Raw genomic sequence first — 23,762 nt, forward strand, 5'->3', positions numbered from 1 at the left:
TGCAGTGGCTGCCAATCCCTGGCACACCAGAGCCACTGATCCACATCCACCTTTGGAGCCCCTGACCCAGCTCCTGAGTGGCCAATGACTGGAAGTCCCACCCAGGGGAAGGGCCTAGGAAGGCTGAAGGGTATTTAAAGCTAAATGTGAAACTATCTGATGTCTTGACCCTACTTTCTCTTGGAATTCTATCTGAACACTGCTGGAACCCAGGAATTGATGGCTCTATGTATGCTATTCTATGTATTTTCAGTCTTTATCTTTCTTCTTCTAATTCCCTCTTGGAATTTTTGGAGTAACTTTAAATCAAGTGGGCTTAGAGTTTGAGAAATTGGATGGGCCAAGTTAATACTTTGATAAGTGTTTTATGTTGACTGAATATGGTGCTAAGCCTTTTGCCAAAGTTCCATGATTTTCTGAAGTTGCCAGTAAAGTACTTTTTTCTCTCTTGACAATATCCGGTCGGTGTTTCTCCCATGCGTGCAACTCTGGGTACATGAACAACTATAAGCCCTTTTTCTTATGCTGAAATGTGTCTTGCTGAATGAGTTGTTTGGGGCCTTACAGGCAGAACACTTTGTAGCCTGAATATTCTTCAGAGAACATGGTTTACCTGAAATTCTAAATCTCATTTGGCTAATTTTACCTTCTTGGGTTTTATACGTAGAACCTCTGACTACCTTTATATTATCAGATAACTTTTGCAGGGGCTGCTTTAAGTCCTTGAAACCTCTGCAAGTTTCTACTATTGTTTTGGCATATTTTTGACCTCCAGTTTCTTTGTTGCCTTGTCAAAGAGCATCTTATAGAAAGGTTGACCTCAGCCTTGCAAAGCTGAAAAAGAAGGATCAGAATCTTCAGACTGTGGTTTTGAAGGTAGCATGATGCCTGCCAATGCATTTGCCTGTTGTTTTTGGAACTCAGGCCCAGCTTTTGTACACTGTGGAAGTCTCTGGTGCTGATAAACATCAGTCTTCTGTGAATATGTAAGGTTTCACCAATCCTTCCTTTTTCATACTTGCATTTTACATGCGGTGTGAAACGTAGTTTAAAGAGTCACCAGATTTGATTGGTACTGTAAGTGGGAATTTTTTGTGTCAATTTGGTATAGTAAGTCAGGAGAAATGATTGCAATATTAGAGTACATAAAATATGCTGTAGTGAGACTTAGTGCTGAATATATATATTATTGATGATTAATCTGGAGTTGAGTGCAAGTTCGAACCAAGGAACCTGATCAGTAGTACCTCAATTGTTGTTTCATTATACATTACTGCTCAGGAACATCATATCAAAAATTGGCACCATTAACTTGCATATAGTTCGTCCTTTTTCCAGGCAGTAATGAATCACAGAATCACAGAATTTCTAGGTTGGAAGAGACCTTCAAGATCATAGAGTCCAACCCATCCTATCTTATACCTCAACTAGGTCATGGCACTAAGTGCCACATCTAGTCTCCTTTTAAACACATCCAGGGATGGTGACTCTACCACCTCCTTGGGCAGATGATTCCAGTGTTTGACCACTCTTTCTGTGAAAAACTTCCTCCTTAGGTCTAACCTGTATCTCCCTTGGTGCAGCTTGAGACTGTGTCCTCTTGTTCTATCTGTTGTTGCTCGGAGAAAGAGACCGACCCCCAGCTCACCACAGCCACCCTTCAGGAAGTTGTAGAGAGGTCACCTCTGACTCTTCTCTTCTCCAGGCTAAACAAACCCAGCTCTCTTAGTCGTTCCTCATATGGCTTGTGTTCCAAGCCCCTCACCAGCCTCGTTGCTCTCCTTTGGACACGCTCAAGCATCTCAGCGTCCCTCCTAAACTGAGGGGCCCAGAACTGGACACAGTACTCTAGGTGTGGCCTCATCAGTGCCGAGTACAGGGGAAGAATGACCTCCCTGCTCCTGCCGGCCACACTATTCCTGATACTGGCCAGGATGCCATTGGCCTTCTTGGCCACCTGAGCACACTGGTGGCTCATGTTCAGCCGACTGTCAACCAGTACCCCCAGGTCTCTTTCCACATGAACACTATCCAGCCACACCATCCCCAGCCTATAACGCTGCAGGGGGTTATTGTGGCCAAAGTGCAGGACTCGGCACTTGGACTTGTTGAACTTCATCCCATTGGATTCTGCCCATCCATCCAACCGTTCCAAGTCCTTCTGCAAAGCTCTCTGTCCCTCTAACTGATCGACACATGTTCCCAGCTTAGTGTCATCTGCAAATTTACTAATGAAAGACTCTAAACCCTCATCAATATCATCAATAAAAATATTAAACAGAATTGGCCTATTCTGCTAGTATAGGAAGTTCATATGCTTTCCTGTGCTCCTCACAGAGCATATCCCTGGTGAATATCCCTCATATTTTATGGAATGAATTGTAATGCTTCAGGAAGCCTTCTGCATTTGTTTAGTGCTTCTATCTTGAACTCATTTTTTTTAAATTCCAGTACTGAGCTGGATACCTGCATCATTCAAAGTATACTGATGATAGTTTTCACTGCCTTGTCTCATCTACAAAAACTAAGGAGAATGTGTGATTCTTCTTGGGCTACATCTTTGGCTAGATGATCTAGTGATCACATTTTCTGACATGTACCGTGCCTTGATGGAGCAGTCAAGTACATTTGCCTTTCATCTTTTCTGAAACAACTAGAACATCCCAGGCATCTCCCCTGAAGTGGTGCCTTGCTTTATGATCTTCCTTTATCATCTGAGTTCTGATTCTGATCTGTACTAATCTGTACTGGTCTGTTGTAACAAATCACACTTGCCAGCTATATAAACTTCCTGACCCTGCTCCAACTTTGTACTCATTAGGTGGGAACGAAGAGAGGTGGATTTCAACAAAATTTCCAGTTTGAAACATACACACATGAATTGAAAATACATGAGTAGTATATTCACTTTAACATGCATGCATTAGTCTACTAAGTACGGCAAAAAGAAATGTAACTGCTGCTCCGTAGTGTCGTCTTTCAGGCAAGAGTGCACACGGGTGTGGACATGAATGGCACAGAACACAAGGTGGAGCTCCTGCTCTACTCCTGAACCAGAGAAAAACTCGAGAGGGGCAAGTGTCCCGTGGGGAATACAAATGGAACACGAATAGGGCTTCTGCTCCTACTACTTTTTATTCTTCTGTAAAATGTAAATGTTAAGCTTAGTGTCACTTTCTGAGATTTCTGAACATTTTTGCCCCTATTTTTTCTACTTATTATTGGGTGGTTAATATCTTATTACTCCAGGTTTTTTTAATAACAAAAAAAAAATTTTGCTATAGCAAATGATGTTCAACTTAGACATATCAAAAATAATTAACTACAGACATATTAAAAATAATTAACTACCTCGAAGTGTAAAAGTTACTATAATTATCTGGTGATGTGAAATTTGTGTTTTCAATATACCTCTTATTTCCACTGCCATTTTCTGTTACCTTAACAATGAAAACTGCACGAGAAGAAAACATAAATAAGAGAGGAAGACTTGAGAGTAGGAGTAATGAGTATGAAGCTTAAAAATGAGTACAGTAACATTTGCTGTTGAACTTTACAGAAAAAAATCCAGTTTCTCTTTAAAGCTGTTGAGCTTTTTTTTTGAAGACTGATGATCATGGCTAAAGCATGACATCTTCATTGACAAAAATTGATTAGATTATTTGTTGAAAAATGCTGTGTAAAATGTCTTGATAGTGCATGATATTGCTGAAGCAAGCAGTATGCTCCACTATATTTTAAACATTGAAAGGTGGTGCAAATTTTCTGTTTCATAAAAAAATAAAAAAGTGCACTGAAAGATATCAATGGAAACTGAAACTAATGCATAGAAGTAAACTCCATCTCAATGTAATGTGATACATGAGATTTGAGGAGTGAATAAAGAACAATAACGTTATGTCAGCCAAGGACAACTGGAAAATAAGAATAGCAACATTTTTAATATTTTGTAAAAATTTGCCTGCCTAAGGCAGGTTTGCTTTTTGGTGTCAGTCAAATTTTCAGTGTGTGATGGTCTAAGGAATGCTGTCCTTTGTAATCACATAGAGAACAAATGGTCTTCTAATATTTAAATAAGGCAGTTAAACCAATTGTGTGATTATGCTTTGCTTTTAAGAATTAAAAAAAAATAAATCTATAATAAGCATTAATTTTAGTGTTTTAAAAGATATGCCCAGATGTTGGATATAATTGACAATACCATTAAGATTGGTATATCTATTAGCTATTGGCAAACAAGTGAAAGAAGAAATGGGGACAAGTTTATTTAAAAGACGTGTGAAGAGGTTATCCAAGAATAATTAATTGAGGAGGTTATATGCTGCCTTATTGGAGAATATGCAGTAAGTTCTAAGGAGATGAGGGTAAAGATTTAAGATGGTTGAAACAAGAAAATCTATGGCTCTGATTTGGTTTTGGATTATGGAATGCACATTATAGCATCCAAGACCCAACAGAAAAATATCTCTTAAATAAACAGCAGCTTGATTATTAAGCATTTGAATCCATACATATTGTCTTAATAAATTTTGGTTTTAAATTAATATTTATCAATATTTATCAGCAGTACCTGATTTTAGTATCTGCAAAAGTGATATTTATATGCAAACCAAAGTATTTTGTTGTAGTGGCTTGTCTGATCAGGAATGATGACTTTATTTCCTGCAGATTGAATTAACTAAAAGAGGACTTCAAGCAACTCTCTTGGTAAAAGCTCCAGAAACAGGAGAATTATTTGTGAATTTTGACCCTCAAATATTAACTTTAATCAGAGAAACAGATTGCATGGCTCACATGTCCCTTGAAATTCCACCATTTGCAAATGTTATTCAACAGCAGAAAGACTGGTACAAGAAGATTGTCAACAATCTGCACGTGGGTTTACATTAGTTATTTTATGTATGAGTACTGTACATCAGGATTCCTGGGTTCTATACATATGGAAGAGGATAAATGAAGATCAACGATTGTCACTAAGAAAACATTTGCAAATCTATTTTCTCATTTGTATGATTGTCTTGAGCCAGTTTTCTTGGCTTTATATTTTCTATGAAGTTACTTTGCAGATGCATGGGTTTGGGGAAGCTCTGCAGGGTGTGGGGCAGAGATAAAAATGGGGAGGAAAGGAGGCATACAAAATGCCTTGTGCTGTTGCTTGCTTTCTAAATGATAAGCAATTTATTTCTTGTCCAATGATGAAGTCAACAATGGGCAGCATTTGTTTTGAGAGGATACCTGGGAGGGAGGAACAGGTGGTCTGCTTTTAAAAAGTAAAGCATGCGGCAAGGAGCAGCTTTTATTTTTTTTTTTTCTGCCACTGGTGTTTTACACAGATGTCTGTGGAACAGTTTAAAAAGAGAAGGTGAAACTTCCCTTTCTCTTGTCTTTTAAGTCCTTCAGATCATTTTATCTGCCATGAACAGACAAGATTCTCAATGACGCAAGATGGGAATTCAAAAATAGATGTCCAGAAACCTATAGGTTTATAGTAGTCAAATGATTTTATAGTAGCCAAAGGACTACTTTGAAATGAAACAAACCCCGTAAGTCACGAAGTCTTTGTGACTTTGTTGTACTGTTATTGCCAAACATGTGAAACTGGATGAGCAGGTTAAAGAGTCATTAGAAAGAAAATAGTATAATATAGATCTGGTAAGGCTGATTTTATTAGAATTGCTGGAAAGTTCACCTAGATAGTCTTCCTTAGGCTTTTTGTCTTCTGCAATACTCATCTACCAACTGAAATTTGCAAGATTTTTCTGTTATGTGGTCTAAACCCAGTAGGCAACCAAACGTCATACTGTTGTTCCCTTACTCCTCTCCTTGGAATGGGGGAGAGAATCTGAAGGTTAAAATGTAAAACACATGAGTTGAGGTAAAGGCAGTTTAATAGGGAAGGCAAGAGGTGCATGCACAAGAGGAAAAAACAAGGGATTAATCTGGTAAAACTAGGCAGTATCACAGCTACTTGGGAAGACAAACACCATAGCTCTGGGTGTCCCCCTCCCTCCTTCTTCTCCCAACTTTCATTTTTAAGCATGATGTCATAGGTATGGGATCCCATTAATCAGTTGGGGTGCTGGCTATGTTCCTTCCCAGCATCGTGTGTCCCCAGTCACCAGCAGAGCAGTGTGAGAAGCAGAAAAGGACTCAATGCTGTATGAGCACTGTTTAGCAATACTCAAAATATCAATGTGTTAGTAACACAGTTGTGGTCACAAATCTAAAACGTGGCATCATGTCAGCCATTGAGAGAAAATTAACTCTGTCACAGCACCAGTGCAATCAAATATTGATTTCTGTATGAAGTAGTGCTTCATACAGAGCAACAAATACATATAGAGATATAAAGAGCAACAAATAGTGAACTTCTGCCAAAAATAATGAAAACCTTTCCCAAGCAATTAATTATAACTTCTTAATAATTTCATTAATGTGCATACAGATGAATTTTCTTAGTTTAAATAACAAATATGGTTCAAATCAGTGTATATTAGCTAACATTTTCATTATTTATTTCAGGTGATGTTGGCAGAATACAAAAGAATTAAACTGAAAATACAGTACCCTTTTGAACAACTGATGGCTCCTCGATTAGTAAGTGTAGATGATGCTATCCAGCCAGGTCTAATGTTACTGAACTGGACATCCTTGAATATTGAGAAATACATAAATGCAGTTTTTTCTAAGCTAGGTAGGTTACTTGCCTCCTTCCATTAACTTCTGGTTATTTCTTCTATACATATGCAAATTATATTATAAGATTACAGTTCTTTACATGATTTGCACTTAATTGATTTATATATATAAAAGATGCCAGTATTTTCACCTGTCCTCTGTTACATGAAACGCTTGTTTTATAACACCACCTTCCTTTTGTCTTGTATGTTCATCAATTTTTTACTAATGTATGTGTTAGTCAGTTGGGATTACACCAAACGTAAAGTGTGGCACAAAAGGCCTAGTGTAGTCTGAATTTAAAGAATGATAGCTACTTTTTAAAAGAGCTCCTAGGTTTTGGACTTTTTCTAGTCCTGCTTTTTTGTTTGTATAATGTACAAAGCAACTTTTCAAGGAATAAAACACTGACTCAGTTGCCAGTGTAATTGCTCAATAGCATTTCATATTAATTTTTTTAAAATATCAATCTCTTTAAAACTAATGCACACACATCTTGGACAACAGCTTTAGAAAACAGATGAACTTGTAGTTTTTTCAACAGATTATCATAAGGTTGCACTGAGATGTGGTTTTTTTCTGAAGACACCAAATTCCTTTTTCTTCAGCTTAATTAATACAGCCAACAGATTTTGTTTCTTGAAATTGCATAAGTAGTTATAGTGGAAATTTTCTTCAGTTGAAATGGCAGATTAAAGTGCATTTTGGATGCTAGCTTGACATTATGCTTAATTTAATTTTGAATAATAAAAGTAATTTGAGTCTGGTTCAGGCACCTTGCTGCTATTTCAGCTTCAGCATTGAGAGGAGATTGCTATTAAACTTTTAAAATTACAGTGATTGTTTTCTGTTAACTATTGTTTGGCCTCTAACATTTGTTTGAATCATAGAGATTTTAATTTTCTCAAAGTTACTGTTTGTAGTAGATTCCTTAAGTTGAAACTTGTTCAAACTGTAGGAGAGGATGAAACATTGTTGGCCCTCAATTAAATGTTAATGTCTTCTTGTTTGAAATACATATTCTTTAAGTTAATCTTATATATATTTATAATAGGTACTATATTTTACATAAAAAGCTTTACAATTTATATTTGTACAATAGTTTATATAGCATTATAGTTATCTTTTAGCATGTAGATAGCATATGCTAGGTAGGTATCTGTTATGTAAGAAGTTAATTTTGGTTCTTGTGGTGAAGCTTGCCATGAAAGTTTAGATGTTTGGAGTAAATTGGTTAAGGTGCAGGAGTCATATACAGTTGAATATGACAGTTTGTTGAGGTAAGATGACACTCTGAGTTGTTTGGTAACACTCGTTTCTTGAAGTAAAAGAACACTGAGGGACTCTGCAAAGGCTATTAATTCAAACTTTTAAGCTAGTCTTGAATCTTCTGTTTTCTTCGAAAGCTGGGCTGGAGTTATTGCTTGATCGAGTGAATGACTTGGTTGAATTTCATATTGAGGCTGTCCTTCAAGAAATGAATAGAGTGCCACTCTGTATGTTACCAGATGATGAACCAGAGAGCTGTGAGGAATTTCTTCAAAAGACTAAGGTTAGTAGATAAAAGTTTCATGAAGAAGGGATTAATGACTTTGAGTTCAGATACTTTTCTTTTTTATCAGATGAAAAATTCTGAATGCAGAATTAATGAAGCATGCATGGGATATGATGGAAATCTCCACTTGCTTGGCTGGGATCTTAAAAAGGAACAAAAGTACCAAATGCAAAGAGATCTGAGCTGAGATGTTCTTTTCTATTTATTATTACTATCAAGCCAGATAGTGTATGATATTTCTTTTATGCTTTCATATCACTCAAAAATTTTACCTCTATGATAGTATTTTCTTTTTTTTTCTTTTTTTTTTTTTGGTCATTATTCATTTTAAATAAGGACATTTTCCAGCAATTGCCTAAGGAGAGTAAATGCTATGGAAAGGATTGTGTAATGAGTATCTCAAACTCTCCCGAGTTGGTAATGGGATGTGGAAAATATATGCAGGAGTATCTGGGTAAAGGTGTTCTGGGAAAACACCCTTCACCCCATCAAAATACTTTTATGTTGAGGGTAATTAACTATAAACATGTTAATTGTTGGTTAGAAAGCTGATTAAGGTCATAATTATGTCAGAATAATTATGTCAGGCAATAGTAAGGTATACAGCATTTTAGGTTGTAATGTCTAATGTGTTTTCTCCTGAAATAAAATTTGGTTTGATAAAGACTGTAGAAAATCAAGTAGATAATCCCCATTCCTTTTCTCTTGTAGCAATAACTATTACAAATGAAAGTTTTGATTATCTTAGTGTTTTTAACTCTTTGGCCTTTTCTATTTTGGCCATTGTAACAACTCACCTTGTTGTTAAATACAGACTAAAATTTAAAGTAATATTATGTGGAATGAGTTGTAGTTTGTGAGCCTCACAATCCATAATTGTTTTTCTTGATCCTGCTGCTGCCTTCCTGATTGGGCAGGCACTAAAATGTATATTCACTAAGGTAAAAATATGTGAGAGTGAGCAAAAAATGTTCTCTGCACACTATGGTAACTTGAAAACTTGAACTGCTACATAGCAATTACACACACAGCAATTACAATGGCCAATTGAGTTGAGTTAGCAGAGTAAGTTGTATAAGAACCCCAGTCATGGGTACAATGAAAATAGTAACAGTTTGTAAGCTTATGGTAATTTTTTAGTCAGAGGGGACTAGAAATAGCTTCTGTCACCTAACAGGTGTCTTTAAGTTTCTAAAGAAATTGCTGCAACAAAAATAATTACCTGGTAGAAAAATCCCGGAGTACTTTGTTTATTGTTGCTGTGATATTAGAAGTCTGCCTTCTGTCTCAACTCAACAGAACTATTAGGAAGGCCAAAGATTTTCTTAAAATCGGGAAATGGCTGAGTATTTCCAATTATTGATTTTTATTTAAACAAAGGTAGTCATGTTTGTTTGAGCTGGGTGAAATCTAAGGTATCAAAGAAAAAAAATTTCTTTGGTACCTTATATTTGGTACCTTATATTATTATACTAAAAAATTAAAAGGCCATTATAGATAAAAATTATAGTTAGCTGAAGCATGCTTGATTGATTTTATTATAAATATTGGAGAAAAAAAAATGCACAGTACTGTAATAAATTTCTGAATTTTATTTAATCTCATTCTTTGATTTCATCTCTCTCCAGCTGATAATTTTAGCGTTTTTTTAAATAATAAATACACCTTGTGTAGATTTTACCTTTTTTTTTTTAAGCTGTAAATGGGAAATAGGATTGGCTAATACTCATTGTGGCACAGCCAATTGATGTAAGCTGGCAATAATTAAAAGAAGTGTTGAATCTCCCATGTCTACATTGGAAAGCTAAGAAAATTAAGAAGCCCTTGCTTTTGGGAGCCTTTTAGTAAAACTAGACATTATAAGTATTGATTCATTATATTAACTAATAAATCATGTGATTTAGGAAAGAAGCCAAAACAATGATGAAAGGCATTTATGATGCCGTGTCGATCTGTTGCTGTTCTTGTGTTTTGAAAAAAAAAAAAAAAATTAAAATTAATTTTGTATATAGATCTGTTTTTTTCACAAATCTTAAGCCTTGACATTTGTGTTATTAAGGCTTCTGTGACTGTGAAATTGACATGAGAATTATGACAATAAGTACGTATTGTTTTGGTTTGATAACAGGAGCTCTGCATAAAAGGTGCTCAGACTTTACACTTAAAAAGCTCACTGGTGGAAGCTGCTGCTAATGATGTGATAAACATGTTACTTGACATTGAGGAACAGGGCAGTAAAGAGGATGAGAAGTCAATTGTATCCAGTGGTGAAAAAAGGGACAAAAATACAGGTAAGAAGATTGTATTGTATTTCTTGGTGTTTGTTTCTTTTTCATGCTAATCATTTGTGCTGGGGACATTATAGCTTAGGTGACTGAAGTACTGAATAGCATCTAATGTCTAAGGACTTTTCTTTATATTTGCCTGGATAATGAATAATCTAACAATCATTTATCGTTTACAAAATTGGTCAGTATTATTTCTCTAACTTGGACGTTGAAAGGTTCATGCCATAGAACTACTTAGTAACCTTGGTTAATTGTGGACTTCTAGAGAAAGAGAATAAGAAATAATATTTAAATTTTGATCATAATCATACCAGTTTGTACTAAATAAGAAGGCAGATAGGAATAGGCTTGTTACACGGGGTGCAGATTACAAATGAATAATTCTGCCCTTAAAATTATTTCAGACACATGTGGAGGTGTTGCATTATGGTATTTTCAAGTCCCTTATGTATATTTAACTAACTGGATTTATGATGTTTTAGCAACAGAAGAGGAAAGAAGATCAAAAAGCTTGACTTCCTCACAAAATTCCAGTGAAACATGGGCTGGCCTGTCACGTACAGCAAAGAGGAAGAGAATGGATTTAGAAAAGTTAGAGGAAGAAGCCAATGAACTGCTATCTTACTTCAATGATCGTAACATTGATGCCCTTTTGAAAGTCACTCGACACACTCTGGAGACCATCCGCAAGCGCATTCACGCATCTTCCACCAGCAACTTCTTAGGTGGCTGCATTGTAGTACATTGCTCTTTTAGACTATATAAAGTAAAATGTAACTGTAATACCCCATAACTGTATAAATAACACTTGCAAGTGTAATAGAGGGGAAAACAAAGGAATTTTGATTAAGCTGTCTTGTTAAGTTACAATTGATAACATTGTGTATTTCCAAAGGCTTTTTTTCTTGTGACAGTAAGAAAGTGTCATTACAATGCTGTTTCTCTTGGGACTCACTGTACTGTTCGGAAGCCAGTATTATATTTGGAGCTGGACTTGATAGATCAGTTCCTACAAGACCTGGATAACTTGATATCACTTAAGTTAAAAGTTATCAATTATTAACTTGACAAATTAAGACCTTGATAACTTGACAAGATATGTTTGACCTTGCCTTTTACATAAAACTGTATAAAAATATAGAGGTGTCTTCTTTCTCTTACTAATTGCCTTCAGATATTTCCATACGTGGTGATAGAGCACTGTTTTCAGTGTTTTGTTGTTGCATGCCTTTATGAAATGAAAATAAGGGCAGTTGTCTTTGGTCTCTATAGTTTATAAGGCATACAATACTATGAGACTTTAAGGAGGAGTACCAGCCAATAACAAAATTGTGTGCTAAACAGAGTTTAGCTTCACAGAGCAAGTTGAAGAGGAACTTCATGGAGAAAAATAGCTTTGCACTTACTTTTCGCTTGTGCTGCTGTAAAGTTTAGCAGTACATCTTATAAATTACTCAGGAATTCTTTTTCCCTTCAGAAATTACACTCAATACTCTACATTAAGAGATATATTTATTGGTTTATATCAAAACTATGCCTAGTTTGATGTCTTGAAAAAAATATGAGCAGCCTTTTTGTTTTTTTGTCTTCTGTTTTGTCTTTTATTTAGAAAATCACAGTATGTCTAAGCCGAAGAAAGGTGCTTATCCTATAATTAGGACTAATATCAACCTGTCTATCCCTAATATCATCATGACACCCTCTTTGGATGAGGTACAGCAGACACTTAATAAAGCTGTAGATAGTATTGTGAAAGTAATGAAAGGAGTTCAATGTTGGAGTAAGGAGAGAATATCCAAGGTGGGTGTCTTTAACAGCCTTACTTAAAATTAATGGTGCAAAACTGCTGCAAATAAAAAATAAATGTTATTCTCTCTTCAGGAGAAAGTGTTAGAGAGAAAAGTTATTCTGTTGCGGTGTGGGAGCAGAGACAGCGATTCTGATGATGGAATGAAAGAAACTGGAAAGAAAAACATCCATGGTAATGATAAACTCTGGCATCACTAAATTTAAATGTTAGGTAAATGTGATTTATACAGAATGTATTGGAAGATATTAATTACAAAATACATCAAAACCAGTAGACTTGAAGATTTTAAACAATCTCATAGATTTAAAATTGCCTCAGAGATGAAATCTCTTTCTCATTAAGAAAGCACGTTTTGCCACTTGTCCTTGCAATATTGGTGTAGAGAGGATTGTATAAAAGATTGAATAGACTAGAATTTCTAAAAGGATTTTCATTATTCTGTTTTGTGACCAGGCATTAAGTTATTGAAGTCATTAGTTCAAGGAAATTTCAGATGATATCTTTGATTGGGCTTTTCTTCTCTGAAACGGTTTAAAATGAAGCCAAGTTAATTGTTTTACATTGTACCTGAGATACTTAAAAATACATTTGAGTCCTTTTAGGCTAACTCTCTCTTATGCACCTAAAAAGTAGGACAGTAATACTTTAACTGGCTAAGAAGTTAAATTAGTCTATCAAAACAAAAAATTTTGCTTGCAAGAGATGAAATTAAAAATTATGATAGTCAAACTTGTGGATATTTGCTAACTGATGGACTTTTTTTAACCTTTATTCTTTTTTGAGGACTGGTTATGGTCATGTTCTCAGAGTTAATGTTAATTTGTATTTCAAATTGTCAATTGTGTGGTATTTCAGAAAATAATAATGCTTAGTGTTGATATATGAATAAGCAAATGTTGATGTGTAAATGAATCACTTAGGTGAAGCATACAGAATAAACCTTGAGGAAGGTTGAGAAGAGAAGAAGAAAGATTCTGTTTGAAAGATTGGTGTGGAACTTGGTCCAAATTTGACAGGGTACCTAGATGGAGCAATTTTACTAAAATGGAGATGTTTATGAATTTGTGTTGACCTTCTTGACTTCTAGTTGCCTTTAAGGACACCCAACTTTAAAATGCATGCTTGTTGAAAAAATATGTCATTCGGTTTTTTCTATAGGAATTTACTTCTCCTAACCCGTATGTCTGTCTTAAGCCTGCTTTATATTTGAATCTTCTTCTATAGATGGCGTATCAGATGCAGCATCACTCAGTTCATCTGACACAGCACAAAGCCAGAACTACTTCAAGAATGTGTCAGAGAACAAAGAAATTATTAAATTAGTATCTATACTCAGCAGTTCCATCAATTCTACAAAAGGGGTAAGACAATTGAGATGTTAATTTAATATCGCTATCTGAGGGATATTAATGTATTACTTTTAATGTCCTTGGGTAATAAGGGTAGGCATTTAAAGCTGTGATTAAATGTTATAATGAAAAAGTTTAGGATGGTGGATGGAAAACATGTGGTGGAAAATTTGCAAATATGCTTTAAAAGTGTAACATGGGTTACACTTGTGCTTTGAACAAGTGTGCTCTGATCCATGATTTAAGGTTTTTAATACTGTGTAAATTAAAACATCATAAAAAAACTCTAAGTGTAGTTGTGTTGTGTGTAGCTAATGAAGCCAGCATGATTTCTACCACATTACAAAGAGGTTATGAAGGTTTTTATTATCTATCTTAAAGGATATGCATAGCTTCTTTGCCTTTTTCTTATTCTATGCACTGTTAAGTAAATTATATTTCTTTAGGGAGCTCTGCATAAGTTTCTTCTGGGGCTTGTCCAGTCTTGTAAGAGTCCTGCCATGTGAAAATCTTTGACTCAAGGCCTTATAAATTCAGTGGTACTAAAACATAACTACCAGGCTGCTGCTGAGTACTTGATTATGGTGGACAGTTATCATGGTATTTTAATATTTGGTATTTTGTAATATTGTAAACGTTTATCATTTAGCCAGCTTTAAATGCCTGCATGTACTATATTTATCATAAGTGGATTATCTCTCATAGCACTCATCTCTCATTTACTTGTTTAATTAGATGCAGTGATGATTTACCTTTAACTTTCTCGCATTTTTCTGAACTCCTGAGAACCAGAAGAATAATTATTTTTCACACTCGTTAAATGATATTCAAATCAAAGAGACCTGAATTCAGTGTAGAAATTAATGTTAAAAAAATTGTTTCATAGCTTCATTATTTCAAAATAAATTATTCTTTTTATATTGGGCCCTGGAACTCAGGTTTCAGTTTCTAGCCCAAGAAAGGAAGGACAAGTGTACTCTATCCTAGTTTTAAACTTTACTTCCCAGTGATTCCAATGATTTTATTGACTGAAGAGTCACTTAATTGGCAAATGTTTAAACTAATCTGACAAATTGGATGTGATGAACATAGGGTTTCTGGCACACTGTGTGATCAGTAGTGGAACTTGCTTTAGCATAAATTTACCGGCAACCTTTTGTTTAGTGAGGTGATTCAACCTGCTCCACTGTGGAGTTTGTAGTGTACTCTAATGAGCAGCTGCTAAGAAATTAAATGCATGCTATATACCTGATGCTGAGAATCTTTCTTTGAACCTTGTGAATGTCTTTCAGGAAGTTCTTACAGCTTTGGAGAGTTTTAGTTGTTACCACCATATATGGCAGAGGGACAAGGAGGAAACCATTGATAAATTAATGGTGGGAAACCCATTACTCTATGAGTTTGAATCTGAAATTCTGCATTTCCAAGACCTGGACCTGAAAATCAATTCTGAGCCTGAATTCATCTGCGTGGGAGCTATTGCACTGTACACTGGTAGAGTTCAGCTTCTTTCCAGAGACATGTACTTTATGACTCCAGTAGGAAGAAGAGATGTGACAGTTTCGGGTGGGTTAACTAGATTAAAATGTAAAGGAGAATGGGAGAGAGAAGAGCTGTTTGCTGTTTTGGCTGTAAATTTTGCAAACAAAACACTAACATTAGAATATCTGTGAAGCTCAGCTGGAGTTTATTACCTCACCTGGATCCGTCTGCTCACTTATGGGGTGGATAGTAGATGTTTGTCCATCCTTATGTCACTGATTCCCAGGGGTACATACTTCATAGGAGTGAGACGATAAGTTCATGTTGCTTTTCTCCTTGCCCAGCTGCATGCACTGAGACAGCTGAATCCCCTTCTATCTAACAATTTCACCAATGCTATGATCAAACTTTGTTTCTTCAGCTTTCATGATTAGACTCCTAATTTCCTCCCCACATTTTTTTTTAAAGATTAATTTTTGGCAAGATTTTAGGCTTAGATGAGAATATTAAGCAATTCATTAGTCATGTACAGAACAGAAATTTGTATAATGGTAAATGAGCAAGATGACAAGTATGGAGGCCAGCCTCATCTTTCCAGTAGGTACATCCTGAAAAAATCTATGATATCTAATACCTATTAATTGTTCAAAATTTCAGATGATCTTTTCAGTAGAAAAGATGATAAATTCTGAGAAGATTAGGAGGAAAGCAATCAGGAATTGCAAGCAATTTTATAAACCACTTCAAGGTGTTAATGTGATTTCATCATCTCTGTATGTGAAGGGTTAGACCGAAAAAGCACAACTGGGGCACTGGAGAGAATAAATATAATAAAAAAGATTGAAAATGCATCTTAACAAATATCTAAAATATCTAATATCTATTAATTGTTCAATATTTTTAGCTGATCTGAAGCTAGCACTGAGATCAGAAACCAAAGCCTGGATGACTTTGCTGGGGTGTCATTGCAATAAGAAGTACAGAACACAGATGGAAGCAATTTTGACTTTTATAGAGGAAACTGGCAAGAAGTTAAATCGCAGCATCACGGACCTGGATGATATCAGAATAGCCATGTCAGCTTTAAAAGAGATCAGAGAACTACAGATCTCTATTGACTCTCAAATTGGCCCCATTGAGGTAGCTAGTGGACATGTTGCATGTATGGGTACTGTTTCAAGAGAGCAGTTATTTTCTGGGTTAAAGGTTAACAGTGAATTTTGAAAATGTATGATTTAATATGCATTGAATGTTGAGTGACAGGCTTGTTGTGATTCTGTAAACCTTTTTGTGTGAAATTCTGATTTGGGCAATGTGAACTTGCTGAGGTGAGATGTGGTTTAGTTAACAGTGTAGAAATTGAGTGATGTAGGGCAGAGGAAGATGAGAATACAGGTATTTAATGCAAGATATCTTTTCATTCTTTGTGGAAGAAGTCTGTGTATGAAAAGGAATGAGATTCCTAATTTTGGGTTTTTTTTTTTTTTTTTAGCTAAGCATTAAGAGGAGTAAAAAGCCAATATTAAGCAGACTACATGAGATTGATTGCTTTTATCAGCTGTATAAGTTAAAATAAACAAAAGCATCTGATTTCCTAAAAAAAATTAATGTGATAGAATGCATTTACTGAACATCAGACGAATGGCAGGCTTAAAAACAGATGGTAACTGTTTCTCTGCATTCCTGACCAGAGTATTTATTTAAGAATGCTATAGTATGGCAAAATGCACCTTTGATTTTTCAGTAGAATTCTTTTTCCTAAGACATGCTCCTGATTCCTGACATGTTCATGATCCTGATTGCCCATAAGCTTCCAATTCTGGAACCATGAGCCTTGAGTTCTGAAGCACAAGAAGTGATGCCTCCGTTTTGAAAGGGAGGTTGGCATGTTTTCCACACAGTGTTGTAGTAGAGAGATAGTTATGTTTCCATTTTTCCAATTTGCCTACAATTTGATCAAACTGGAAAGCATGAATGGAAATAATTCCATTTCATTCAGAAATTTTCAAATGAAACTGCCATGGGTTTACTGCTAACCTACCCTGTGCTAATTTATAGAAAGTGAATGTCAGTTGTGTTTTAGTGAAAATTCACTAAGGGTTTTCAGTATGTAGACTGTTCATATGTTGGTGGCGCAAGCTGAAATCAATGTTCTGAGAAAAAAATGCAATGTTTCTTCCAGTTTGGTATTAGTTTGCCCAATTTTGATAATGGCTATTCAAGAAGAACAGAATTTCTTTTTCTAACAAATTATTGTCCGTTCTTAAAAATTTTAAATGTTAGCATTTTGCATATATGTTTTCCATATATGTTTACAAAGTTAACTGAAGTTACCATTTTATATATCTTTATCCAAATTTCTGGCAGGAATCCTATGCTATGTTAAGCAAATATGATCTACTTGTTGCCAAGGAAGAGACAGAGAAGGTGGACACGTTACATTACACTTGGGAAAAACTGCTAATCCGTGCAAATGAAGTGCAGAATGAGCTCGTTGCTTTGCAGCCAAACTTCAGAGGAGAGCTTATTAGTGCTGTGAAGACTTTTACTGAAGACTGTGCACAGTTCTACTCAGATTATGATCAGGCAAGTGTTTCTGTTTTATTGTATTAGAGAAATTCTTTAAGAGCAATGGGAACATAGAAAGGTTTTTGGATTTGACTAATTAATGGGATGGCCCTCTACTGTTGAATAGGTTTATTCTTGTTAAGATGGTATTTGGGTTTCAGTGCAGGGGAGGTTTGGTTAATGTTTTGTATATGACTGATATGAGTAATGCTGGTAATCAGTTCCTAAAAATTAAGAATGGAGATATTTAAGGTTTTTGAAAAGCATCTCATTACCATGAACAAATGTAGTGACTAGGATTAATGATAAATTATGTTAGCATCAGAAAACTCTTCTTTCTCTCTGATATATGTAGAAGTGACTTAAGCTCTCACATTCTTTTTCATTAGAATGAATGAAGGTGTACTAATCTTGCATCTTCTTTTAAATAATGCTGTCTTTTACTCAAAAAATGAGCTATGATTTCGTAGCTTTTGTAGTGCAATGAAAAATGTCTGCATCAAAAATACAATTAGTTGCATTATTTGAATTTTTAAAATATGTTTTAAAAAAATGTTCTAGTAGGTTAACTGTCATCCCTTGGTTGAGTTGATATCTGATTTGGGGAGGGGATCTGGAAGCTGCAAAAGTGTTTGATGTTAGCATTTAGAAAGTGGGGATTAGAAATAAGTTGGTAAATCTAAACTGATGTCTTTTTATTTTTTTCCTTTTAGAATGGGCCAATGGTGGTTGGTTTAACACTTCAGGAAGCCAATGACAGGCTTACTATATTCCAGGTGCTGTTAATTTTAAGACATAACTTAATACTTACAAGAAGTGAGCTTATACACAAAGGCTCTGAGAAGAAATCTCAGTTGAATGAACTTTCATTGATAGATAGGGTTACTGATTTGGCAAAGTCTGCTTTGTCTTAGTGAAAGCTATGTTGCAGTTTTTCTATGCATTTGGAAGGAATGCTGTTAAAATCTAAATTTTTTAGGAGTCAACAGAAAGGCTGCATAGATAATGAGTAATGATTGCTAGATACAATATTCTGATGAGCACCTTCCCACAAGTTTAGTGTATTTGACTGTAGGCTGTTCTTGTGTTCATTACTGTGTTTATTTTTTTTTTTGGTTGAAGTCTAACTTTCTATCATTATTAATATCTATTCCTGCAATAACAACTTCTAATGCTTCTGCTTTTCCTCTACTGCTATTCATTTGACTTCCTGCTATGTTCCCTAACTTATATTGCAATTGACAATTAAATTGTTTTTCTTTGCTGCTTTAATGGTAGTAATTCTTCCTTCAACAGTCAATAAGATTTGCACAGCATACTTGGAGAAGTAGAATTTGCTGTATCCACCTTTTTATTTCTTTGTGTGTCATGCTTCACCTCTTTCAAGTGCAGTCTTAGCATTTATTGTCCTGTCACTGTGCCACATGAAGTAAATAGTTTTCCTGTCAGCTTCTAAAGATGTGCCTGCAAGCTAGCTGAAAGTTAGTTTTCTCAAGAAAATCATTGACAAAACTGTTGACAGTGTAAGCTGTTACTGTCTCTCCATATCTTTCTATTTCCTAGCTTTTAGTCTAATTCAGCTCTAAACATCATTTCATATCTTGAATATTTAGTAATTTTTATTAACTTTTAATTTATTTGTTATTATTTAGCTATTTTATTTAACTTTTTTCTTTTTCTTTCTTAGAATCGATGTGACAATCTCTTTCGGAAATATATTACTTGTGCAGGTGGAGAAGATCTTTTCGGTTTGCCAGTTACTCGGTGTCCTCAACTGCTTGAAATAAAGAAGCAACTGAACCTGTTGCAGAAACTCTATAATCTATATAACTGTGTCATTGATGCAATCAGTGGGTACTATGATATTCTTTGGTCGGAATTAGACATTGAAAAAATTAACAGTGAACTTATGGAATTTCAGAAGAGGTGAGAAACTGCTGCTGTGTTAAAGTTGCCTAAAGTACTTCTTGAATATGATTATAATTGGTTAGCACCAATAATCATATATGAGCGTGTACTTATTCCGTGAGGCATGAAAAATGTGAATTTAAATTGAAAAATATATCCTTTAGCAGCATCATAAAGTCAAGGAAAATTTAGATTCTAAATGCTGAGCATTGTTGTTCCTTAGACAGATTCTTGGCTATCTTTTTAAATAAGCTTGAAATATATGTTAAAATTGTTATTTATTTTGTTCATGAAGGAGAGTTTCTCCTTGAAGGAGAGTTTGTTGTTGTATTGCTGTTCATGAGAGACAGATTTATGCTAGATATTGAAGGCAAGTTAGTGAATTGCTGAATAGTTTTTCTACAAAATGAGTTATATTGCATACATAGGAACTGAACTTTTCATTAAACCAGTAATCAAAAAATTTAAATAATTAAGCCCTGGGGAGCAGGATTTTTCTAGAGCTCAGAGTAGTACATATCATCAGTCTCATCAAAAGATGAAATCAAGATGTAGAACATTTCAACTGGTTTTGAAGATCACTTTCACAGAGTTATTAAAATAATGCAGCTACACTCCTTAATGGGAGGCTGTAGCTGCCTACCTAGCATCAGTTATTGAAGCAGACTGGAAACAGATTTTCTCACATGGAGATGCACATACAGAAACTCCAAACTAAAGGTAACCTGAATTTGGAAGGTACATGTTCTGCTGTTAAAACTGCACATGTACTGTGGCTTTAAAGAAAGAGTATTTGAAACTTTTTTGAAAAAGTTTGCTTAATCTTCATGTAGGTGCCGAAAACTCCCTCGTGCTGTAAAGGAATGGCAGCCTTTTCTTGACCTAAAGAAGACTATAGAGGACTTCTGTGAATGTTGCCCATTGCTTGAGCACATGTTAAGTAAAGCAATGATGCCTCGGCACTGGAAGCAGATTATGGATCTCACTGAATGCAGATTTGATGTGGAGAGTGAAACATTCAAACTGAGGAATATAATGGAAGCTCCACTATTAAGATGTAAAGAGGAAATAGAGGTATTGTGAAGGAAGAAATATGGAAGCATGAAACTAACAATTTGTTTGTATAGTATAGGAGTACCAAAAGCAAGAAGGAAATAAAAACATTTCTATAGAAAGAACAGACATGTGGACTATCACTTCAGGTTTTTGTATAAAATTATGACACAAATATATTGTGGTGTCAACTTTTTTGTTTTAAAATTATGCCATTTGTGAGGGTGCCTTGCTTTGTGACATTAAACTTCCGAAAAATAATCACTGTCATTATTTTATTTCCCCTCCAGAGTTGATTCAACTGTGATGTGGTATACAGATTATTAGCTATGGTGTTTGTATATCTGTAGACCTTTCCCCTAAATAGTTGTTCATGAGCCTAATATTACCTAGTGTTAAAGGAAATAACAGCTAGATTCATATAGCAGGGACTTGAAGGATTCGTATATTGTTTTGACATCCTGTTTATTTAAAAGGATATTTGCATCAGTGCTGTGAAGGAGAGAGACATCGAGCAGAAGTTAAAACAAGTGATAGCTGAATGGGATAACAAGATCTTTAACTTCGCAAACTTTAAAACTCGTGGGGAGCTTCTTTTAAGAGGTGACAGCACATCAGAAACAATTGCTACCCTGGAGGACAGCTTGATGATTCTAGGTTCTCTCATGAGTAACAGGTAACAGGAAAGGGAGGGAGGGAATGGGGAGAGAGATAAAGATATTAGTAAAAGGCTTTGTTTTAGTGAACAAATCTATCACAGAAAAGAAGATAAATAAACATCTAGATAAAACCTAAGAGCTTGCTTGTCCTTGAACTGTTTGTGGGCTAGTTCTTTTTGTATCTAGTTTATCCCCCCAATAAGTTCTTTTGAAAACATGTAGCTGCAGCTCAGATTTCCTGAATAAACAGCTGAAAAGTTTTCATTGATGCAAGAAAGTGGGGACATAAGAGAGAACACTGCCTGGCTATGACAGGCGTACTACAGGTGTGACAGGCACTGCTACTGTGTCCTCATGATAAGTCATTGCCTCATGCCAAAGGTGCTGAAAATCCCAATTAAAGTGGGCTTCAATTTGTCTGGTTTCATATGCCAAAAGACACAGATAAATAAAGAATGCAGAACCTGATCATCAGGCAGATTCTCAAAAGCAAGAGTTTAGAAGAGTTCAGGAACTCTGAGTTTACAGCTTTCAGGATGTTGAGTAATCTCTTTACCTTAGAGTGAAGTTGAAGTCTTGCTCTCACCCTAGTTCTGTGCTATGCACCTTGTGTGCACAGCAGCAAGTTGGAGCTCATTGGATTTACAGCTGCCAACTAGCTGAATTAAATTTTCATACTTTCACTTGTTAAAAATTTTAAGCATAAAACTAATCCTCATCTTAGCAGACTCATATGCTGCTTTTCAAGAGTCTTGCTTTCTTAAAATAAAGAAATGCCTTTTTTTTTTTTTTTTTTACTTGTAGATTCAATGCACCATTCAAGACACAGATTCAGAAATGGCTGCACTATCTTTCCAGCACAACGGATATAATTGAGAACTGGTTGACTGTGCAGAACTTGTGGATTTATTTAGAAGCTGTTTTTATTGGTGGTGATATAGCAAGGCAGCTTCCAAAGGTTTCTAGACATGCCTTTTTTTCAGTTTTCTTATCAACATTTTAAGAATAAAACTGAACTGTGTTGTCATAATTGATGCAGTAACATAAATTTAATTTCTCTTAGTATTTAACAAAACTGATCTTGCTAGGAAATTAGGTAAGCAGTGCCAATGGAAGACATGGTGTTAGAAAGAATAAGAAAATCATGTGATCTGTTTGACCTTTTGATTTCTAGACTGTAAAGCTGTTAATTAATATGTATTTAAACATTGTGCCTAGTAGTAGCCTTGTGTAGTAGTACCTACCACTAGCATAGTAGTACCTAGGAATCCTTATCTTAAACTTTCCTGTATGGCTTTTCAAATTAAAAATGAACTTTAGTTTTAGAAAAAAAAATCTTCAGCTTTGAAGCTTCAATTCAAGTATAATGAGTTTTCTGTCTTTTTCTTTAGAAATGTAAGAGAAAGTACAGAGCGGGCTTGACAGCCAAGTATAAAATAAGCTCTATTGTGTAAGCAGAAATAATTGTGTCTAAGCTGAAATACTTCTAGAAGATATGCTATTGAGTTTACTGGGTGCTGGTTTTGGAAGCAGGTGCCTTTTCCCTCTTCTCTCTTCCTGCCTCCATTTCTTCCATTCCACATTCACTGTCATGTTTCAACAGGAAGCAAAGCGTTTCTCTAACATTGATAAATCCTGGGTAAGGATCATGACCCGAGCTCATGAAACACCCAATGTTGTTCAGTGCTGTGTTGGAGATGAAATAATGGGGCAGTTACTGCCACATTTACTGGAACAGCTTGAACTCTGTCAGAAATCGCTCACAGGGTAAGATTACCATGAGACCATGTTCTTGGCCAGATGGTTGTGTGTTGTGTAACTAGGGAAAGAGCAATTGCCCGAGTACTGTCCCATGAACTTTAAAAAGATCATGTTCTTATTCTACTATGAAAGCAGTTAACTGAGCAAACAAGTTAGCAGGATAATACAACACTTCCAAAGAAACCAACTCCTGGATAATTATTTCATTTGTGGCTAAATGTCACTCACTATCTCTTTTGAAACCAAAGCTGGTTTCAGCCTAGTTTCAATCCAGAAGGCACTCTAGAATTGTGTGTGCCATTCACACTTTTCACAGGTCTGGGAGATATTCAGATTGAGAAATGTAAATAGCAGGTAAAATATTTTATTTTAATAAAAATATTTTATTTCAGTTTGATTTTCTTTCTCTTTTGTTGGTGTTTAGATTATAGCAAATAATAAAATTTTTCCATGAAATGATATCTGATACTAAGAAGCTAGCTTTGAAACAGATGTGTAACATGAATGTATGATGGATAAAATTTGTCATTGCTACAGCTAAAAATTGTGTAATAAATGTGAGAGAAATAATTGTGTAAAATGGTGAGAAATACCACTTTCAAAGAGGAGAGGATGTGTAAATTAACCCATATCACTTACCATCTACTCCCT

General features: G+C 35.2%; 1 protein-coding gene across 6 annotated transcripts in view; it reads left to right on the forward strand.

Moving 5' to 3' along the window:
• Positions 1-23,762, forward strand: part of DNAH5 (dynein axonemal heavy chain 5) — a 136,284-nt gene that overhangs the window by 42,912 nt on the left and 69,610 nt on the right. For 4 of the 6 annotated variants that reach the window (XM_064428407.1, XM_064428387.1, XM_064428376.1 and 1 more), the window contains 17 exons: positions 4,669-4,875; positions 6,523-6,694; positions 8,085-8,230; positions 10,362-10,524; positions 11,004-11,246; positions 12,131-12,321; positions 12,403-12,502; positions 13,556-13,692; positions 14,973-15,174; positions 16,067-16,302; positions 17,530-17,748; positions 18,444-18,506; positions 19,418-19,656; positions 20,472-20,712; positions 21,168-21,367; positions 22,155-22,308; positions 22,954-23,117. In XM_064428407.1, the coding sequence (XP_064284477.1) occupies positions 4,669-4,875; positions 6,523-6,694; positions 8,085-8,230; positions 10,362-10,524; positions 11,004-11,246; positions 12,131-12,321; positions 12,403-12,502; positions 13,556-13,692; positions 14,973-15,174; positions 16,067-16,302; positions 17,530-17,748; positions 18,444-18,506; positions 19,418-19,656; positions 20,472-20,712; positions 21,168-21,367; positions 22,155-22,308; positions 22,954-23,117 (3,077 nt within the window). Of the gene's footprint in view, positions 1-4,668; positions 4,876-5,211; positions 5,544-6,522; positions 6,695-8,084; positions 8,231-10,361; positions 10,525-11,003; positions 11,247-12,130; positions 12,322-12,402; positions 12,503-13,555; positions 13,693-14,972; positions 15,175-16,066; positions 16,303-17,529; positions 17,749-18,443; positions 18,507-19,417; positions 19,657-20,471; positions 20,713-21,167; positions 21,368-22,154; positions 22,309-22,953; positions 23,118-23,762 lie in introns of those variants that run through there. The other 2 variants (XM_064428372.1, XM_064428396.1) reach the window with 2 other exon arrangements.

This window comes from Passer domesticus, chromosome 1 (assembly GCF_036417665.1).
Source record: "Passer domesticus isolate bPasDom1 chromosome 1, bPasDom1.hap1, whole genome shotgun sequence".
Classification (NCBI taxonomy): domain Eukaryota; kingdom Metazoa; phylum Chordata; class Aves; order Passeriformes; family Passeridae; genus Passer; species Passer domesticus.